The 21,091-nt window shown below is 42.3% G+C and overlaps 1 protein-coding gene across 1 annotated transcript; it reads left to right on the forward strand.

Annotated features, from left to right (window-relative positions):
- The first annotated feature begins 587 nt into the window (after positions 1 to 587).
- Positions 588 to 19,186, forward strand: LOC109891470 (deoxyribonuclease gamma). Its single transcript, XM_031825834.1, has 8 exons — positions 588 to 995; positions 3,585 to 3,673; positions 9,070 to 9,162; positions 13,161 to 13,273; positions 13,515 to 13,627; positions 14,739 to 14,896; positions 15,166 to 15,262; positions 16,897 to 19,186. Exons 1-8 carry the CDS (start codon positions 831 to 833, stop codon positions 16,963 to 16,965), a joined length of 897 nt encoding a protein of 298 aa, XP_031681694.1. The 5' UTR covers positions 588 to 830; the 3' UTR covers positions 16,966 to 19,186.
- The last annotated feature ends 1,905 nt before the right edge of the window (positions 19,187 to 21,091 follow it).

Raw genomic sequence — 21,091 nt, forward strand, 5'->3', positions numbered from 1 at the left:
CTGTCTTGGCAGGAACTAATGGGGATCCATAATAAACCCCAGGAAGAGTAGCTACTGCCTTGGTAGGAACTAATGGGGATCCATAATAAACCCCAGGAAGAGTAGCCGCTGCCTTGGCAGGAACTAATGGGGATCCATAATAAACCCCAGGAAGAGTAGCCGCTGCCTTGGCAGGAACTAATGGGGATCCATAATAAACCCCAGGAAGAGTAGGTGCTGTCTTGGCAGGAACTAATGGGGATCCATAATAAACCCCAGGAAGAGTAGCTGCTGCCTTGGCAGGAACTAATGGGGATCCATAATAAACCCCAGGAAGAGTAGCTGCTGCCTTGGCAGGAACCAAAGGGGATCCATAATAAACCCCAGGAAGAGTAGCTGCTGCCTTGGCAGGAACTAATGGGGATCCATCATAAATATATATAATCTCAATTTAAAAAGCAACACCACACGGCATAACGCCTCGCCCGTATTTGAGCTAGATAGCTTAAATGGCAATGGCCCATTAGTTCCTGCTGATAGACCTCTCACCACATCCTAGAGAGAGACAGAAACAGAGAAACAGAGAGAGAGAGAGAGAGACTGAAACAGAGAAACAGAGAGAGAGAGAGAGCAAGACTGAAACAGAGAAACAGAGAGAGAGAGAGAGAGAGAGAGAGAGAGAGAGAGACTGTAGCCAACATTACAGAAGATATGTGTGTTGTCTTTTTTTAATCACACATCTAAAAAGGAAGTGTTGTGTTTCAGATAGCTTAAACACACACACACAGCAGCTGCTACTTCTCCTGGCTCTCTGTACCCTCAGCCAGTCTGTTGTTGACCTCTCAGTGAGCATGTCGGGTAGTGTTAGTGTTTGGAGGGTAGTGAGCTGGATGGTGCTGGGCATGGTTCTGGGGCTCAGTGGTGGGGGCTCAGCCCTGAAGATCTGTACCTTCAACATCCAGTCCTTTGGAGAGAAGAAAATAGAGAAGCCAGAGGTGGTTGATGTCATATTGGCTGTAAGTAGTCTACATTTATTTAGTTTAACCAGTTGCAATCCGTAGTCTGGATTTTTTATGGCGATTTTGGAGCGGAGGCTTCTTCCTTGCTGAGCGGCCTTTCAGGTTATGTCGATACAGGACTCATGTACTCATCTCTTCTGACCCACTGGGTTTGTGATACAGTGAATTATAAGTGAAATAATCTGTCTGTAAACAAATGTTAGAAAAATGACTTGTGTCATTCACAAAGTAGATGTCCTAACCGACTTGCCAAAACTATAGTTTGTTATAACAAGAAATGTGTGGAGTGGTTGAAAAAATGAGTTTTAATGACTCCAACCTAAGTGTATGTAAACTTCCGACTTCAACTGCAATCCCTTATCATTTGCATAGAAACTGGATGTGGTTGTTCCATTTACAGTCTGCAGTTACGGTCTCTTTTGTGGTGTTCCTGCTAACAGTGAGTTTCGCAGTCGGTTCTGCAAACAGTGGTTGACATTTGAACCTTAGACTCTGTACCTTACGTGTTTACAGCAGACTAGTTGACCGCATTGTGTCACATTCATTACCTCACAACTATGACTTTAGCATAATAAATAATAATAAAACAGGATCCCTTGAAAACGAGACAGTGCATGTCAAGGGCAACAATCGTGTCATTACAATTTACATTAATAGATAAGGCTGTGCATTTACTGTGTGTATAGATAATGCTGTGCATTTACTGTGTGTATAGATAATGCTGTGCATTTACTGTGTGTATAGATAAGGTGGTGCATTTACTGTGCGTATAGATAATGCTGTGCATTTACTGTGTGTATAGATAAGGCTGTGCATTTACTGTGTGTATAGATAAGGTGGTGCATTTACTGTGCGTATAGATAATGCTGTGCATTTACTGTGTGTATAGATAAGGCTGTGCATTTACTGTGTGTATAGATAATGCTGTGCATTTACTGTGTGTATGGATAATGCAGTGCATGTAATGTATAGATAATGCTGTGCATGTACTGTATTGATAATGCAGTGCATGTAATGTATAGATCATGTTGTGCATGTACTGTATAGATAATGCAGTGCATGTAATGTATAGCCAATGCTGTGGATGTACTGTATAGATAATGCAGTGTATGTAATAAATAGATAATGTTGCACATGTACTGTATAGATAATGCAGTGCATGTACTGTATAGATAATGTAGTGCATGTGATGCATAGATAATGTTGTGCATGCACTGTACAGATAATGCTGTGTGTACTGTATAGATAATGCAGCGCTTGTACTGTGTATATAATGCTGTGCATGGATAATGCTGTGCATGTACTGTATGGATAATGATGAGCACGTACTGTATAGATAATGCCGCGCATGTAATGTATAGATAATGTTGTGCATGCAATGTATAGATATGTTGTGCATGTGCTGTACAGATAATGCTGTGCATATACTGTATAGATAATGCTGTGCATGTACTGTATAGATCATGCTGTTCATACACGATATGGAAAATGCTGTTTGTGTCATGTATAGATAATGTTGTGCATATACTGTATGGATAATGCTGTGCATGTACTGTATAGATCATGCTGTTCATACACGATATGGATAATGCTGTTCGTGTCATGTATAGATAATGTTGTGCATATACTGTATGGATAATGCTGTGCATATACTGTATGGATAATGCTGTGCATGTACTGTCTGTACATCAGTAACACTCAGGATGTGTTTTTGATTATTGTATAGTTCCAGTTCCTGGTGTGTTTTGTTGGGTGTAAGCAAAAGACCCCTGAACTGTAGTGTGTATAAATACGTTCCATGGAAAGCAGAGGTGAGGAAGGTGATTGTACAGATGTTACAACGTCCTTCCGAATACGGACGTGTTGAGTAAAGAAGGTGTCCTGACCTCAACCTATTGAACTGCGTATAAATGTGTTCCATGGAAAGCAGAAGTCAGCAAGGGGGATCTGGTGCGACAACATTCTTTAGTAAAACAGAACAGAGTCTGAGTGAGGTCAGGTTAGCGTGAGAATTGGATCTGTGAGAGAATAACTATATTATATAACTAATGAAGTACACTATGTGGTGGGCGTTGTCCTCTATGGGAAATTAAACTTCCTGTATATTAAGTACGCTGCCTTTCAAAAGTTTGGGGTCACTTCAGAATGTCCTTGTTTTTGAAAGAAAAGCACATTTTGTTTGTCCAGCTAACACAACGTGCCATTGGAACACAGGAGTGATGGTTGCTGGTAATGGGCCTCTGTACTCCTATGTAGATATTCCATAAAAAATCTGCCGTTTCCAGCTACAATAGTCATTTACAACATTAACAATGTCTACACTGTATTTCTGATCAATTTTATGTTATTTTAATGGACAACAAAATGTGAATTTCTTTCAAAAACAAGGACATTTCTAAGTGACCCAAAACTTTTGAATGGTAGTGTATATAATATACAGGAAGTTTAATTTCCCATAGAGGAGAATGTCCACCACATAGTAAAACCCTGGCCATCTGAGGAAGTACTTGATGTTAAGTTGAGGTTTCTCATACACATGCACCAGCATCTCTATCCAGTGTACTAAAAGCCGTCTCTATATTGCAGCTGATCGCTCGCTGTGACATCATGCTGGTGATGGAGATTAAAGATCTCAGTGCGAAGGCTTTCCCTCAGCTCATGACTCAACTCAACAGGTAGGTTGACCTGAAAGACACAGTTAAAATGGCAATGGCTGGTGTGATGACCAAGGCCTGAAAGACACAGTTAAAATGACAATGGCTGGTGTGATGACCAAGGCCTGAAAGACACAGTTAAAATGACAATGGCTGGTGTGATGACCAAGGCCTGAAAGACACAGTTAAAATGGCAATGGCTGGTGTGATGACCAAGGCCTGAAAGACACAGTTAAAATGACAATGGCTGGTGTGATGACCAAGGCCTGAAAGACACAGTTAAAATGACAATGGCTGGTGTGATGACCAAGGCCTGAAAGACACAGTTAAAATGGCAATGGCTGGTGTGATGACCAAGGCCTGAAAGACACAGTTAAAATGGCAATGGCTGGTGTGATGACCAAGGCCTGAAAGACACAGTTAAAATGACAATGGCTGGTGTGATGACCAAGGCCTGAAAGACATACTCCCCTGTTACAATAACACTAGTGTGTATTAGTCTGGGTGTTATAAGGACAAAGTGTTGGGGAAGCTACTCTGAAAATGTAGTTTACCAAACTACCAATTACAGTCTATTCTGAAAGTATTCAGACCCCTTGACTTTTTCTACATTTTGTTACGTTACAGCCTTAATTTTAAAATGGATTAAATTGTTTTTCTTCCTCATCAATCTACATAAAATACCCCATAATGGCAAAACAAAAAAACAGTTTTTTAGACATATCACATTTACAGTGCCTTGCGAAAGTATTCGGCCCCCTTGAACTTTGCGACCTTTTGCCACATTTCAGGCTTCAAACATAAAGATATAAAACTGTATTTTTTTGTGAAGAATCAACAACAAGTGGGACACAATCATGAAGTGGAACGACATTTATTGGATATTTCAAACTTTTTTAACGACTCAAAAGCTGAAACATTGGGTGTGAAAAATTATTCAGCCCCCTTAAGTTAATACTTTGTAGCACCACCTTTTGCTGCGATTACAGCTGTATGTCGCTTGGGGTATGTCTCTATCAGTTTTGCACATCGAGAGACTGACATTTTTTCCCATTCCTCCTTGCAAAACAGCTCGAGCTCAGTGAGGTTGGATGGAGAGCATTTGTGAACAGCAGTTTTCAGTTCTTTCCACAGATTCTCGATTGGATTCAGGTCTGGACTTTGACTTGGCCATTCTAACACCTGGATATGTTTATTTTTGAACCATTCCATTGTAGATTTTGCTTTATGTTTTGGATCATTGTCTTGTTGGAAGACAAATCTCCGTCCCAGTCTCAGGTCTTTTGCAGACTCCATCAGGTTTTCTTCCAGAATGGTCCTGTATTTGGCTCCATCCATCTTCCCATCAAGTTTAACCATCTTCCCTGTCCCTGCTGAAGAAAAGCAGGCCCAAACCATGATGCTGCCACCACCATGTTTGACAGTGGGGATGGTGGGGTTCAGGGTGATGAGCTGTGTTGCTTTTACGCCAAACATAACGTTTTGCATTGTTGCCAAAAAGTTCCATTTTGGTTTCATCTGACCAGAGCACCTTCTTCCACATGTTTGGTGTGTCTCCCAGGTGGCTTGTGGCAAACTTTAAACGACACTTTTTATGGATATCTTTAAGAAATGGCTTTCTTCTTGCCACTCTTCCATAAAGGCCAGATTTGTGCAATATACGACTGATTGTTGTCCTATGGACAGAGTCTCCCACCTCAGCTGTAGATCTCTGCAGTTCATCCAGAGTGATCATGGGCCTCTTGGCTGCATCTCTGATCAGTCTTCTCCTTGTATGAGCTGAAAGTTTAGCGGGACGGCCAGGTCTTGGTAGATTTGCAGTGGTCTGATACTCCTGCCATTTCAATATTATCGCTTGCACAGTGCTCCTTGGGATGTTTAAAGCTTGGGAAATCTTTTTGTATCCAAATCCGGCTTTAAACTTCTTCACAACAGTATCTCGGACCTGCCTGGTGTGTTCCTTGTTCTTCATGATGCTCTCTGCGCTTTTAACGGACCTCTGAGACTATCACAGTGCAGGTGCATTTATACGGAGACTTGATTACACACAGGTGGATTGTATTTATCATCATTAGTCATTTAGGTCAACATTGGATCATTCAGAGATCCTCACTGAACTTCTGGAGAGAGTTTGCTGCACTGAAAGTAAAGGGGCTGAATAATTTTTCACGCCCAATGTTTCAGCTTTTGAGTCGTTAAAAAAGTTTGAAATATCCAAAAAATGTCGTTCCACTTCATGATTGTGTCCCACTTGTTGTTGATTCTTCACAAAAAAGTACAGTTTTATATCTTTATGCTTGAAGCCTGAAATGTGGCAAAAGGTCGCAAAGTTCAAGGGGGCCGAATACTTTCGCAAGGCACTGTACATAAGTATTCAGACTCTTTATTCAGTACTTTGTTGAAGCACCTTTGACAGTGATTACAGCCTCAAGTCTTCATGGGTATGACGCTTCAAGTTTGGCACACCTGTATTTGGGGAGTTTCTCCCATTTTTCTCTGCGGATCCTGCGTTGTCTTGGCTGTGTGTTTAGGGTCGTTGTCCTGTTGGAAGATTTATCTTTGCCCCAGTCTGAGGTTCTGAGGGTTCTGGAGCAGGTCTCTCTGTACTTTGCTCCGTTCATCTTTCCCTTGATCCTGACTAGTCTCCCAGTCCCTGCCGCTGAAAAACATCCCCAACAGCTTGATTCTGCCACCAGCATGCTTCACCGTAGGGATGGTGCCAGGTTTCCTCCAGACGTGACGCTTGGCATTCAGGACAAAGAGTTCAATCTTGGCTTCATCAGACAGGAGAATCTGGTTTCTCAATCTTGTTTAGGTGCCTTTTGGCAAACTCCAAGTGGGCTGTCATGTGCCTTTTACTGAGGAGTGGCTTCCGTCTGGCCACTCTATCATAAAGGCCTGATTGGTGGAGTGCTGCAGAGATGGTTGTCCTTCTGGAAGGTTTTCCCATCACCTCCCTGACCAAGGCCCCCTCTCCCCTGATTGCTCAGTTTGGCCGGGTGGCCAGCTCTAGGTATTCTTGGTGGTTTCTAAAGACCTGTTTTCGCTTTGTGATTACATGTAGATTGATGAGAAAATTATATTTAATCCAGTTTAAAATAAGGCTGTAACATAACAAAAATGTGGAAAAGGGTCAAGAGGTCTGAATACTTTCTGAATGCACTGTACTTAACACTGGAAGAATTTAAGATACCCTTAAGAAAAATATATTTTGCTTAACTGAAGTTACTTTGAAAAAGTAGTTCACTACATCCAAACTACTTTGTGAAAAATGATCATATCTAAATCTAAAGTGGCATAGACAACAAACAGCAAGAATAGATCCCTTTGGAATCAGATGGGATCACTTTGGAATCAGATGTGATCACTTTGGAATCAGATGGGATCACTTTGGAATCAGATGTGATCACTTTGGAATCAGATGGGATCACTTTGGAATCAGATGGGATCACTTTGGAATCAGATGTGATCCCTTTGGAATCAGATGTGATCACTTTGGAATCAGATGTGATCACTTTGGAATCAGATGGGATCACTTTGGAATCAGATGTGATCACTTTGGAATCAGATGGGATCACTTTGGAATCAGATGGGATCACTTTGGAATCAGATGGGATCCCTTTGGAATCAGATGGGATCACTTTGGAATCAGATGGGATCACTTTGGAATCAGATGGGATCACTTTGGAATCAGATGTGATCACTTTGGAATCAGATGGGATCACTTTGGAATCAGATGTGATCACTTTGGAATCAGATGGGATCACTTTGGAATCAGATGTGATCACTTTGGAATCAGATGGGATCACTTTGGAATCAGATGTGATCACTTTGGAATCCGATGTGATCCCTTTGGAATCAGATGGGATCACTTTGGAATCAGATGTGATCACTTTGGAATCAGATGTGATCACTTTGGAATCAGATGGGATCACTTTGGAATCAGATGTGATCACTTTGGAATCAGATGTGATCACTTTGGAATCAGATGTGATCACTTTGGAATCAGATGTGATCACTTTGGAATCAGATGTGATCACTTTGGAATCAGATGTGATCACTTTGGAATCAGATGGGATCCCTTTGGAATCAGATGGGATCACTTTGGAATCAGATGTGATCACTTTGGAATCAGATGGGATCACTTTGGAATCAGATGGGATCACTTTGGAATCAGATGGGATCACTTTGGAATCAGATGGGATCACTTTGGAATCAGATGTGATCACTTTGGAATCAGATGGGATCCCTTTGGAATCAGATGGGATCACTTTGGAATCAGATGTGATCACTTTGGAATCAGATGGGATCACTTTGGAATCAGATGGGATCACTTTGGAATCAGATGTGATCCCTTTGGAATCAGATGTGATCACTTTGGAATCAGATGGGATCACTTTGGAATCAGATGGGATCACTTTGGAATCAGATGTGATCACTTTGGAATCAGATGGGATCACTTTGGAATCAGATGGGATCCCTTTGGAATCAGATGGGATCACTTTGGAATCAGATGTGATCACTTTGGAATCAGATGGGATCCCTTTGGAATCAGATGGGATCACTTTGGAATCAGATGGGATCACTTTGGAATCAGATGTGATCACTTTGGAATCAGATGTGATCACTTTGGAATCAGATGGGATCACTTTGGAATCAGATGTGATCACTTTGGAATCAGATGGGATCACTTTGGAATAAGATGGGATCACTTTGGAATCAGATGGGATCACTTTGGAATCAGATGGGATCACTTTGGAATCAGATGTTAACAGAATGGAATCAGATGTTAACAGAATGGAATCAGATGTTTACAGAATGTATAAATTAGCCGAATTAAATACAAAAAGTGCTTCAACTGAGGTCTGATGCTGAAAAAGAAAGGACGTTTTTTACCTACTTCACCCATATTTTATATCATTTTGGCCCCCCAAAAAGTTGTGTGTAGTTCGCTACAGCACTACATGACAAAAAGGTAATTAACTTGTGAAAACACGACCTACATTTACATACAGTTCAACTACTACCAAGCTACTGCAGAATTTAGTTACATTTCCAGTTGAATTACATATAGTTCACTACTCCCCAACACTGTCAATAAAGTACATTAAGTCGTCCGTCCGTTCATCCATCCATCCATTCATTCATCCATTCATTCATCCATCCATTCATTCATCCATCCATTCATCCATTCATTCTGCCATTCATTCATCCATCCATCCATCCATCCATTCATCCATCCATCCATTCATTCATTCACCCATTCATTCATCCATCCATTCATCCAACCATCCATTCATTCATCCACTCATTCATTCATCCATCCATTCATTTGTTTGTGGTTCATTCATTGATGGTTCATTTATCTATTTACCCATCCATCCATCCAACCCCCCTGCTCCCTCTGTCCTCTGCAGTGACTACAGCTCCAGGAAGAATGAGTATAACTATGTGATCAGTGACAGACTGGGACGTAAGTCCTACAAGGAGCAGTACGCCTTTATCTACAGGTAAGTCCTACAAGGAGCAGTACGCCTTTATCTACAGGTAAGTCTTATAAGGAGCAGTATGCCTTTATCTACAGGTAAGTCTTATAAGGAGCAGTATGCCTTTATCTACAGGTAAGTCCTACAAGGAGCAGTATGCCTTTATCTACAGGTAAGTCTTTCAAGGAGCAGTACGCCTTTATCTACAGGTAAGTCTTACAAGGAGCAGTACGCCTTTATCTACAGGTAAGTCTTACAAGGAGCAGTACACCTTTATCTACAGGTAAGTCTTACAAGGAGCAGTACGCCTTTATCTACAGGTAAGTCATACAAGGAGCAGTACGCCTTTATCTACAGGTAAGTCTTACAAGGAGCAGTACACCTTTATCTACAGGTAAGTCTTACAAGGAGCAGTACGCCTTTATCTACAGGTAAGTCTTACAAGGAGCAGTACGCCTTTATCTACAGGTTAGTCCTACAAGGAGCAGTACGCCTTTATCTACAGGCAAATCCTACAATTTTGCCTGTGCTTACAGCTGTATTCGGTTCATTTTTATCCTTAAAAAAAAACTTTAGTCCTTGCCGATGACAAGCATACTGATAACATGAAGCAGCATCACCATGCTTGAAAATCTGAAGAGTGGTACTCAGTGATTAGTGGGGCGGCAGGTAGCCTAGTGGTTAGAGGGGTAGCAGGTAGCCTAGTGGTTAGGGCAGCAGGTAGCCTAGTGGTTAGAGGCAGGTAGCCTAGTGGTTAGAGTGTAGAGGAGGCAGGTAGCCTAGCTGTTAGAGGCAGGTAGCCTAGTGGTAAGAGGGGCGGCAGGTATCCTAGTGGTTAGAGGGGGAGGCAGGTAACCTAGTGGTTAGAGGGGCGGCAGGTGGCCTAGTGGTTAGAGGGGGAGGCAGGTAACCTAGTGGTTAGAGGGGCGGCAGGTGGCCTAGTGGTTAGAGGGGCGGCAGGTGGCCTAGTGGTTAGAGGGGGGAGGCAGGTGGCCTAGTGGTTAGAGGGGCGGCAGGTGGCCTAGTGGTTAGAGGGGCGGCAGGTGGCCTAGTGGTTAGTGTGGCAGGTGGCCTAGTGGTTAGAGGGGGGAGGCAGATGGCCTAGTAGTTAGAGGAGGCAGGTGGCCTTGTGGTTAGAGGAGGCAGGTGGCCTTGTGGTTAGAGGGGTGGCAGGTAGCCTAGTGGTTAGTGCAGCAGGTAGCCTAGTGGTTAGAGGGGGAGGCAGGTAACCTAGTGGTTAGAGGGGGGTGGCAGGTGGCCTAGTGGTTAGTGTGGCAAGTGGCCTAGTGGTTAGAGGGGGGTGCAGGTAGCCTAGTGGTTAGAGGGGTGGCAGGTAGCCTAGTGGATAGAGGGGTGGCAGGTAGCCTAGTGGTTAGTGCAGCAGGTAGCCTAGTGGTTAGAGGGGGAGGCAGGTGGCCTAGTGGTTAGTGTGGCAGGTGGCCTAGTGGTTAGAGGGGGGAGGCAGGTGGCCTAGTGATTAGAGGAGGCAGGTGGCCTTGTGGTTAGAGGGGGAGGCAGGTAGCCTAGTGGTTAGAGGGGGGTGGCAGGTGGCCTAGTGGTTAGTGTGGCAGGTGGCCTAGTGGTTAGAGGGGGGAGGCAGGTGGCCTAGTGGTTAGAGGAGGCAGGTGGCCTTGTGGTTAGAGCGTTGGGCCAGTAACTGAAAGGTTGCTAGCTCGATTCCCCGAGTTGACAAGGTAAATATGTTGTTCTGCCCCTGAACAAGGCAGTTAACCTACTGTTCCCTGGTAGGCCGTCAATGTAAATAAGAATTAGTAAGCAAATGTTGCTATGGTAACCAGGGAAGAATCACCAACAAAGTCACGTGACTTTGTGTCGGTGGTGGAAACGATCTAATTTAAAACTTTAGTTATTGAAATGTGCTGTTTCTCTCAGTGTTTGTCATGGTAATTAAAGAAATGGAGGTGGTAGGAATAGGGTTTTCATAGCTTATAGTTATAGTGAGGCATTTTGGGGTGGTTTGTAGGTGTGGAGTTATTATTGTGGATTATAATGGGCGAGTTGTAATGGTAGTGGTAGTAGTGGTGACTGTGGCAGTAGTAGTAGTGGTAGTTACTGCAGTAACAGTAGTATGAGTAGTTAACTGTAGTAAACTCTAGCATAAAGCTTTATTGAAGTTGAGTCCGTCTGTACGCCCTGGACTAGCTATGCCCTGGACCAGAGCTGGACCCAAGCTAGCTACTAAGTACGCCCAGGACTAGAGCTAGTTAGTGTAGACCAGACCTAGCTAGCTACTATCTATATCCTGGACAAAAGCCAATTTGTGAAGACGAGAGCTGGCCCAGAGCTAGTTAGTGCAGACGTTAGCTAGACCAGAGCTAGTGTGGACCAGAGCTAGCTGGCTACTAGCTACACTCTGAACCGGAGCTGACCCAGAGCTAGTTAGTGCAGACGTTAGCTAGACCAGAGCTAGTGTGGACAAGAGCTAGCTGGCTACTAGCTTCACTCTGAACCGGAGCTGGCCCAGAGCTAGTAGTGCAGACGTTAGCTAGACCAGAGCTAGTGTGGACAAGAGCTAGCTGGCTACTAGCTTCACTCTGAACCGGAGCTGGCCCAGAGCTAGTTAGTGCGTACCAGAACTGGACCACAACTAGTGCGGACCAGAGTTAGTGTGGACCAGAGCTAGCTAGCTACTATATGCCCTGGCCCAGAGCTAGTTAGTGCAGACCAGAGCTAGATCATTGCGCTAGGGTCTCACACCCAACTCTGTTGCTCGGCAACGTTGGCTCAAAACATTGCCAGTGTAACATCTGCTATAAGCAACTCAACACGTATCAGTTCCTGCTCTCTGATATGGACATTTTATCAAAATCTTAAGGATTTTGCTTTCTTTTAGACCTGTTATAAACACACTGTAAAACAAAACTGTTGATTTTACAGTAATCTGTCATTTACTGTAAATTCCAAATATACTTTGGTCAACTTTACAGCAAAGTTTATTTGGAATTTACATTAACATACTGTACTTTTTTTTTTTTTACAGTAATTTACATGTAACCGGCTTACAGTATATTACCGTAATAACAGTAGGATGATTTTTAACATTTTTTTTTACAGTGCATGTATGGGCCTGATAACTGTCACAGACCATAAGCAAAGCACTGAACTAGTACTAAAGGAAGTGTGATGACATGTGTTTCTCAGACAGAGGCCGGGGTCAGTGAAGGAAGTGTGATGACATGTGTTTCTCAGACAGAGGCCGGGGTCAGTGAAGGAAGTGTGATGACATGTGTTTCTCAGACAGAGGCTGGTGTCAGTGAAGGAAGTGTGATGACATGTGTTTCTCAGACAGAGGCCGGGGTCAGTGGAGGAAGTGTGATGACATGTGTTTCTCAGACAGAGGCTGGTGTCAGTGAAGGAAGTGTGATGACATGTGTGTCTCAGACAGAGGCTGGTGTCAGTGAAGGAAGTGTGATGACATGTGTTTCTCAGACAGAGGCTGGTGTCAGTGAAGGAAGTGTGATGACATGTGTCTCAGACAGAGGCTGGTGTCAGTGAAGGAAGTGTGATGACATGTGTGTCTCAGACAGAGGCTGGTGTCAGTGAAGGAAGTGTGATGACATGTGTTTCTCAGACAGAGGCTGGTGTCAGTGAAGGAAGTGTGATGACATGTGTTTCTCAGACAGAGGCTGGTGTCAGTGAAGGAAGTGTGATGACATGTGTCTCAGACAGAGGCTGGTGTCAGTAAAGGAAGTGTGATGACATGTGTGTCTCAGACAGAGGCTGGTGTCAGTGAAGGAAGTGTGATGACATGTGTTTCTCAGACAGAGGCTGGTGTCAGTGAAGGAAGTGTGATGACATGTGTTTCTCAGACAGAGGCCGGGGTCAGTGAAGGAAGTGTGATGACATGTGTGTCTCAGACAGAGGCTGGTGTCAGTGAAGGAAGTGTGATGACATGTGTTTCTCAGACAGAGGCTGGTGTCAGTGAAGGAAGTGTGATGACATGTGTTTCTCAGACAGAGGCTGGTGTCAGTGAAGGAAGTGTGATGACATGTGTTTCTCAGACAGAGGCTGGTGTCAGTGAAGGAAGTGTACCAGTACCCTGACACCCAACCTGGAGATGAGGATGCCTTCTCCAGGGAACCTTTCATCGTCTGGTTCTCTTCCCCCAAAACAGGTGACTGTCTGGCTGAACTAACCAACACATTATTGCCGTTAGACTAGATGTTATCGGGGCAGGAAACTTCACTGCAGAGCTACACTTCAATTACAATTCTTGCTCGCAGTTTTAACAGCGAAGAAGAAATACCGAATTGGCAAGTTGCTTTAACAGTTAGAAGGCAGTAGGTTAAACTGGCATATTGTAATCACAGCTGTAAAAGTTGCTTGGGACAACAAGTATCCCTCTTTCCCTGCAGCCGTCCAGGACTTTGTGATCATCCCGATCCACACCACTCCAGAGACGTCCGTCAGGGAGATAAATGAACTGTATGATGTGTTCCAAGATGTCAAACAACGATGGACCTCAAAGGTAGAGCACACACACACCTACCTACCATGGTTTGGATTGACCTATTTCCTATACACACACACACCTACCTACCATGGTTTGGATTGACCTATTTCCTATACACACACCTACCTACCATGGTTTGGATTGACCTATTTCCTATACACACACACACCTACCTACCATGGTCTGGATTGACCTATTTCCTATACACACACACACCTACCTACCATGGTTTGGATTGACCTATTTCCTATACACACACACACCTACCTACCATGGTTTGGATTGACCTATTTCCTATACACACACACACCTACCTATCTTGGTTTAGACTGACCTATATCCTATATATACTCACACACACACACACATATATATATTTTTTATTTTACCTTTATTTAACCAGGTAGGCAAGTTGAGAACAAGTTCTCATTTACAATTGCGACCTGGGTTGTAGTCTATCAGCAGTTTAATAATTTCCTATCAATCATTCAAATGTATTTATAAAGCCCATTTTACATCAGCTGATGTCACAAAGTGCTACACAGAAACCCAGCTTAAAACCCCAAACGGCAAGCAATGCAGATGTAGACGCATGGTGGCTAGGAAAAACTCCCTAGAAAGGCCAGAAACCACCTTCCTAGTGGTTTATCAGTAGTTGTATCATTTCTGTTTTCACCCCGGTAAAAAAACGTGCACAGGTAAAGTTTATAACAACATACAGTATCTCCCAGAAATAGCTACAAGCTCATATACCTCCACTGGTAAACCACAACAGTCACCACCAACAGTAGAGATCAATGCTCTCCATGGTGTGTGATATTTGTAACAATGAGATATTTGTAACAATGATGTATTTGTAACAGTGTGAATTTGTAATAGTGTGTATTTGTAATAAATGTTCAGATTACTATGGGTATTAGCATTCTATAAATGGTGAAAAAAAGACCCTAAAATGACACCTTACTAAACCAAATTTGTGTTCACTGTAAACTGTAATCAGTACAAGATTAAAACAGATTATTCTGGTACAAAAAAAAATCTCCATTGAGCATGTTTTTATTTTGTCCAATGTACTTTGCACACCTGTGGTAGTTTCCATGCTCAATCTCACATCTCCTTTCTTCAGAATGTGATCATCATGGGCGACTTCAATGCGGCCTGCGGCTACGTACCCAAGAAGCAGTGGAGCAGCATCCGCCTGCGGTCTGACAGCAGCTTCCTGTGGCTGACGGGTGACACCATCGACACCACCGTCAAGGAGTCCACAGACTGTGCCTATGACAGGTCAGAGGGCGTTGCCATAGAAACATACATCAGGGGTCGTACAATCCCGTGCACATCCCTATGGCTTCCCTTTGAGTGTAACGAATGTGGTTAAGCTTTAAGCTCAGCGGGTTAAAACAGACTTGTAATGTGACCTAGGAGCCAACCCGATCAGTATACTGAGCAGGTGCTGGATGTCAACGTAACTGTTCATCAGCCAGAACGTCTTCTTTAGGATTTCTCTTTCTGCTCCTGTCTGATCCCATCCTTGTTCCTCTGTCTGTCTATAGGGTTGTCCTCCACGGGGACAAGATGATCCAGGCAGTCAACCCAACCTCTCTGGATGTGTTTGACTTCAGACGGGCCTACGGACTAACCGAGCTACAGGTATAGCACCCTCTCCTCTCTCCTCTCTCTCTCGACAGATCTGAAATGCATCTAATGTAGACTGTACCAACTAGAGATCCAAAACGTCTGAATGTAAAACAGTGTCAGTGTTAAATCCTCTGATGGTGTCAGTGTTAAATCCTCTGATGGTGTCAGTGTTAAAGCCTCTGATGGTGTCAGTGTTAAAGCCTCTGATGGTGTCAGTGTTAAATCATCTGATGGTGTCAGTGTTAAATCCTCTGATGGTGTCAGTGTTAAATCCTCTGATGGTGTTAGTGTTAAATCCTCTGATGGTGTCAGTGTTAAATCCTCTGTTGGTGTCAGTGTTAAATCCTCTGATGGTGTCAGTGTTAAAGCCTCCGATGGTGTCAGTGTTAAATCCTCTGATGGTGTCTGTGTTAAATCCTCCGATGGTGTCAGTGTTAAAGCCTCTGATGGTGTCAGTGTTAAATCCCCTGATGGTGTCCGTTTTAAATCCTCTGATGGTGTCAGTGTTAAAGCCTCTGATGGTGTCAGTGTTAAATCCTCTGATGGTGTCAGTGTTAAATCCCCTGATGGTGTCAGTGTTAAATCCTCCGATGGTGTCAGTGTTAAAGCCTCTGATGGTGTCCGTGTTAAAGCCTCTGATGGTGTCAGTGTTAAATCCTCTGATGGTGTCAGTGTTAAATCCTCTGATGGTGTCAGTGTTAAATCCTCTGATGGTGTCAGTGTTAAATCCTCTGATGGTGTCAGTGTTAAATCCTCTGATGGTGTCAGTGTTAAATCCTCTGATGGTGTCAGTGTTAAAGCCTCTGATGGTGTCAGTGTTAAATCCTCTGATGATGTCAGTGTTAAAGCCTCTGATGGTGTCAGTGTTAAATCCTCTGATGGTGTCTGTGTTAAATCCTCCGATGGTGTCAGTGTTAAATCCTCTGATGGTGTCAGTGTTAAAGCCTCTGATGGTGTCAGTGTTAAATCCTCTGATGGTGTCTGTGTTAAATCCTCCGATGGTGTCAGTGTTAAAGCCTCTGATGGTGTCAGTGTTAAATCCTCTGATGGTGTCAGTGTTAACTCCTCTGATGGTGTCAGTGTTAAATCCCCTGATGGTGTCAGTGTTAAATCCTCTGATGGTGTCAGTGTTAAAGCCTCTGATGGTGTCAGTGTTAAATCCTCTGATGGTGTCAGTGTTAAATCCCCTGATGGTGTCAGTGTTAAATCCTCTGATGGTGTCAGTGTTAAATCCTCTGATGGTGTCAGTGTTAAAGCCTCTGATGGTGTCAGTGTTAAAGCCTCTGATGGTGTCAGTGTTAAATCCTCTGATGGTGTCAGTGTTAAAGCCTCTGATGGTGTCAGTGTTAAAGCCTCTGATGGTGTCAGTGTTAAATCCTATGATGGTGTCTGTGTTAAATCCTCCGATGGTGTCAGTGTTAAAGCCTCTGATGGTGTCAGTGTTAAATCATCTGATGGTGTCAGTGTTAAATCCTCTGATGGTGTCAGTGTTAAATCCCCTGATGGTGTCAGTGTTAAATCCTCTGATGGTGTCAGTGTTAAAGCCTCTGATGGTGTCAGTGTTAAATCCCCTGATGGTGTCAGTGTTAAATCCTCTGATGGTGTCAGTGTTAAATCCTCCGATGGTGTGTGTTTGTGTGTTCCAGGCCCTGGCGGTGAGTGACCACTACCCAGTGTGCATCACTGTGAAGGCCGCTCCGAGGAATAAGGGTTAACGTCTTGTCCTCATAATGGTACCGTCCTGAAGACGTCTCGGTGTCCCGCGGGTGGTCTGTGTGCGTCCTGCAGTGTTTGCTTTGCTACAGTCCAGAGCCAATTAATCCCAGAAGCATGGTCACTGAGCTGCACTGTGTGCTTCACCGTTATTATAGTTTTGTGTTTTATATTCGTTTTTCTATATTCGTTTTTTCATTTCTATTTGGTTTTTGATATGGTTTAGTTTTAGTGTTAGCCTGGGTGGCTAATAGCTAGGAGGCATGTATGTGTTGTAGGTTGTATTTCTAGTAGTCTCAGACCTAGATTATAGATTATTACAGATTGCATTACAGATTAGATTATTACAGACCTAGACCCAGAGCAACAGACCTAGACCCAGAGCAACAGACCTATAGCAACAGACCTAGAGCAACAGACCTATAGCAACAGACCCAGAGCAACAGACCTATAGCAACAGACCTAGACCCAGAGCAACAGACCTAGACCCAGAGCAACAGACCTAGACCCAGAGCAACAGACCTAGACCCAGAGCAACAGACCTAGACCCAGAGCAACAGACCTATAGCAACAGACCTAGACCCAGAGCAACAGACCTAGACCCAGAGCAACAGACCCAGAGCAACAGACCCAGAGCAACAGACCCAGAGCATTTCACCTTTATTTAACCAGGTAGGCCAGTTGAGAACAAGATCTCATTTACAATTACGACCTGGCCAAGATAAAGCAAAGCAGTTCGACACATAAAACAACACAGAGTTACACATGGAGTAAAACAAACATACAGTCAATAATACAGTAGAAACAAGTAGTGAAGCTAGGCCTATTGAAACAGACGTATAACAGCAGCACTATGTCTGGGGAGGATGTCTAGGCCTATTGAAACTTGACCATCTCCTGACAGCATTTACCTGACAGATTCAGAAGCTTGAAAAACCCATTAGAATTTTTTTCTAAAACTAAACAAAGTGGGTTTTTATTTAGTTTAGTTTTGGAATCAAAAATAATAGTTTCAGTACAGTTTTAGTTTTTAAATTATATATATATATATATTTTTATAAATCTTTTTTTCATGATTAGTTTTAGTTTACTATAATACCGTTGGCGTACTTTGCTTCAGCCAGCACTCAGAGGTTAATGTGTGTGTTTCCTTGTTGCTAGGCGACCAGCTGTGCCTGTGACCAGCTCATTTGAAGCATCTTGCTTTTCTTCTCCCGATGCTTTGTTTACTGCATCACATGGCACATGGTTATATCCTATATCAGAGAATATATTTGGTATATTCTATATCAGAGAATATATTTGGTATATCCTATATCAGAGAATATATTTGGTATATCCTATATCAGAGAATATATTTGGTATATCCTATATCAGAGAATATATTTGGTATATCCTATATCAGAGAATATATTTGGTATATTCTATATCAGAGAATATATTTGGTATATTCTATATCAGAGAATATATTTGGTATATTCTATATCAGAGAATATATTTGGTATATTCTATATCAGAGAATATATTTGGTATATTCTATATCAGAGAATATATTTGGTATATCCTATATCAGATAATATATTTGGTATAATCTATATCAGAGAATATATTTGGTATATTCTATATCAGAGAATATATTTGGTATATTCTATATCAGAGAATATATTTGGTATATTCTATATCAGAGAATATATTTGGTATATTCTATATCAGAGAATATATTTGGTATATTCTATATCAGAGAATATATTTGGTATATCCTATATCAGAGAATATATTTGGTATATTCTATATCAGAGAATATATTTGGTATATCCTATATCAGAGAATATATTTGGTATATCCTATATCAGAAAATATATTTGGTATATCCTATATCAGAGAATATATTTGGTATATTCTATATCAGAGAATATATTTGGTATATCCTATATCAGAGAATATATTTGGTATATCCTATATCAGAGAATATATTTGGTATATTCTATATCAGAGAATATATTTGGTATATCCTATATCAGAGAATATATTTGGTATATCCTATATCAGAGAATAAATTTGGTATATCCTATATCAGAGAATATATTTGGTATATCCTATATCAGAGAATATATTTGGTATTTCCTATATCAGAGAATAAATTTGGTACTTCCTATATCAGAGAATATATTTTGTATTTCCTATATCCACCATAATTTGCAAATAAATTCATTAAAAATCCTACAATGTGATTTTCTGGATTTTTTTTCTCATTTTGTCTGTCATAGTTGAAGTGTACCTATGATGAAAATTACAGGCCTCTCATCTTTTTAAGTGGGAGAACTTGCACAATTGGTGGCTGACGAAATACTTTTTTTGCCCCACTGTCTACAGCGTTATGGTAATGTGGCCGCACCGTCTCCCATGAGCTTCCCCACGTTGTACCAAACGGACCAGTTCCTAGCTGGATTCTTCACCGATCTTTTATACCTTCTCCAGAACATAAATGTTGTTCGGACCTCAAGTTCTGTGAGGTGGAAGAAATTCCTTTGTTCTCTATGAAAATTCACTCTCTCTATACTGTGGCCATGAGGAGATCATCTCTTCCAGCAATTTACGACCTCTCTGACCTCAGCAGCCTAGTTGTAGGAGGCAGGGAGAGGGGGATGGGGCTTGCTGTACCCAAAGATGGCAACGTCATGACACCGACTTGCCAAAACTATAGTTTGTTAACAAGAAATTTGTGGAGTGGTTGAAAAACGAGTTAATGACTCCAACCTAAGTGTATGTAAAATTCCGACATCAACTGTACTTCTCATAGAAAAACATATATTGACGTCGATCTCAAGGTTAACTATTCAACACCAAGGTGGCATAGCAGTTCAGACGTCTTTTGTCCTCGTCTTGTCGTGTCCTGTATATATATACAGTGCCTTGCGAAAGTATTCGGCCCCCTTGAACTTTGTGTCCTTTTGCCACATTTCAGGCTTCAAACATAAATATATAAAACTGTATTTTTTTGTGAAGAATCAACAACAAGTGGGACACAATCATGAAGTGGAACGACATTTATTGGATATTTCAAACTTTTTTAACAAATCAAAAACTGAAAAATTGGGCGTGCAAAATTATTCAGCCCCTTTACTTTCAGTGCAGCAAACTCTCTCCAGAAGTTCAGTGAGGATCTCTGAATGATCCAATGTTGACCTAAATGACTAATGATTATAAATACAATCCACCTGTGTGTAATCAAGTCTCTGTATAAATGCACCTGCACTGTGATAGTCTCAGAGGTCCGTTAAAAGCGCAGAGAGCATCATGAAGAACAAGGAACACACCAGGCAGGTCCGAGATACTGTTGTGAAGAAGTTTAAAGCCGGATTTGGATACAAAAAGATTTCCCAAGCTTTAAACATCCCAAGGAGCACTGTGCAAGCGATAATATTGAAATGGAAGGAGTATCAGACCACTGCAAATCTACCAAGACCTGGCCGTCCCTCTAAACTTTCAGCTCATACAAGGAGAAGACTGATCAGAGATGCAGCCAAGAGGCCCATGATCACTCTGGATGAACTGCAGAGATCTACAGCTGAGGTGGGAGACTCTGTCCATAGGACAACAATCAGTCGTATATTGCACAAATCTGGCCTTTATGGAAGAGTGGCAAGAAGAAAGCCATTTCTTAAAGATATCCATAAAAAGTGTCGTTTAAAGTTTGCCACAAGCCACCTGGGAGACACACCAAACATGTGGAAGAAGGTGCTCTGGTCAGATGAAACCAAAATGGAACTTTTTGGCAACAATGCAAAACGTTATGTTTGGCGTAAAAGCAACACAGCTCATCAACCCTGAACACACCATCCCCACTGTCAAACATGGTGGTGGCAGCATCATGATTTGGGACTGCTTTTCTTCAGCAGGGACAGGGAAGATGGTTAAAATTGATGGGAAGATGGATGGAGCCAAATACAGGACCATTCTGGAAGAAAACCTGATGGAGTCTGCAAAAGACCTGAGACTGGGACGGAGATTTGTCTTCCAACAAGACAATGATCCAAAACATAAAGCAAAATCTACAATGGAATGGTTCAAAAATAAACATATCCAGGTGTTAGAATGGCCAAGTCAAAGTCCAGACCTGAATCCAAT

This window comes from Oncorhynchus kisutch, linkage group LG5 (genome assembly GCF_002021735.2).
Source record: "Oncorhynchus kisutch isolate 150728-3 linkage group LG5, Okis_V2, whole genome shotgun sequence".
NCBI lineage: Eukaryota > Metazoa > Chordata > Actinopteri > Salmoniformes > Salmonidae > Oncorhynchus > Oncorhynchus kisutch.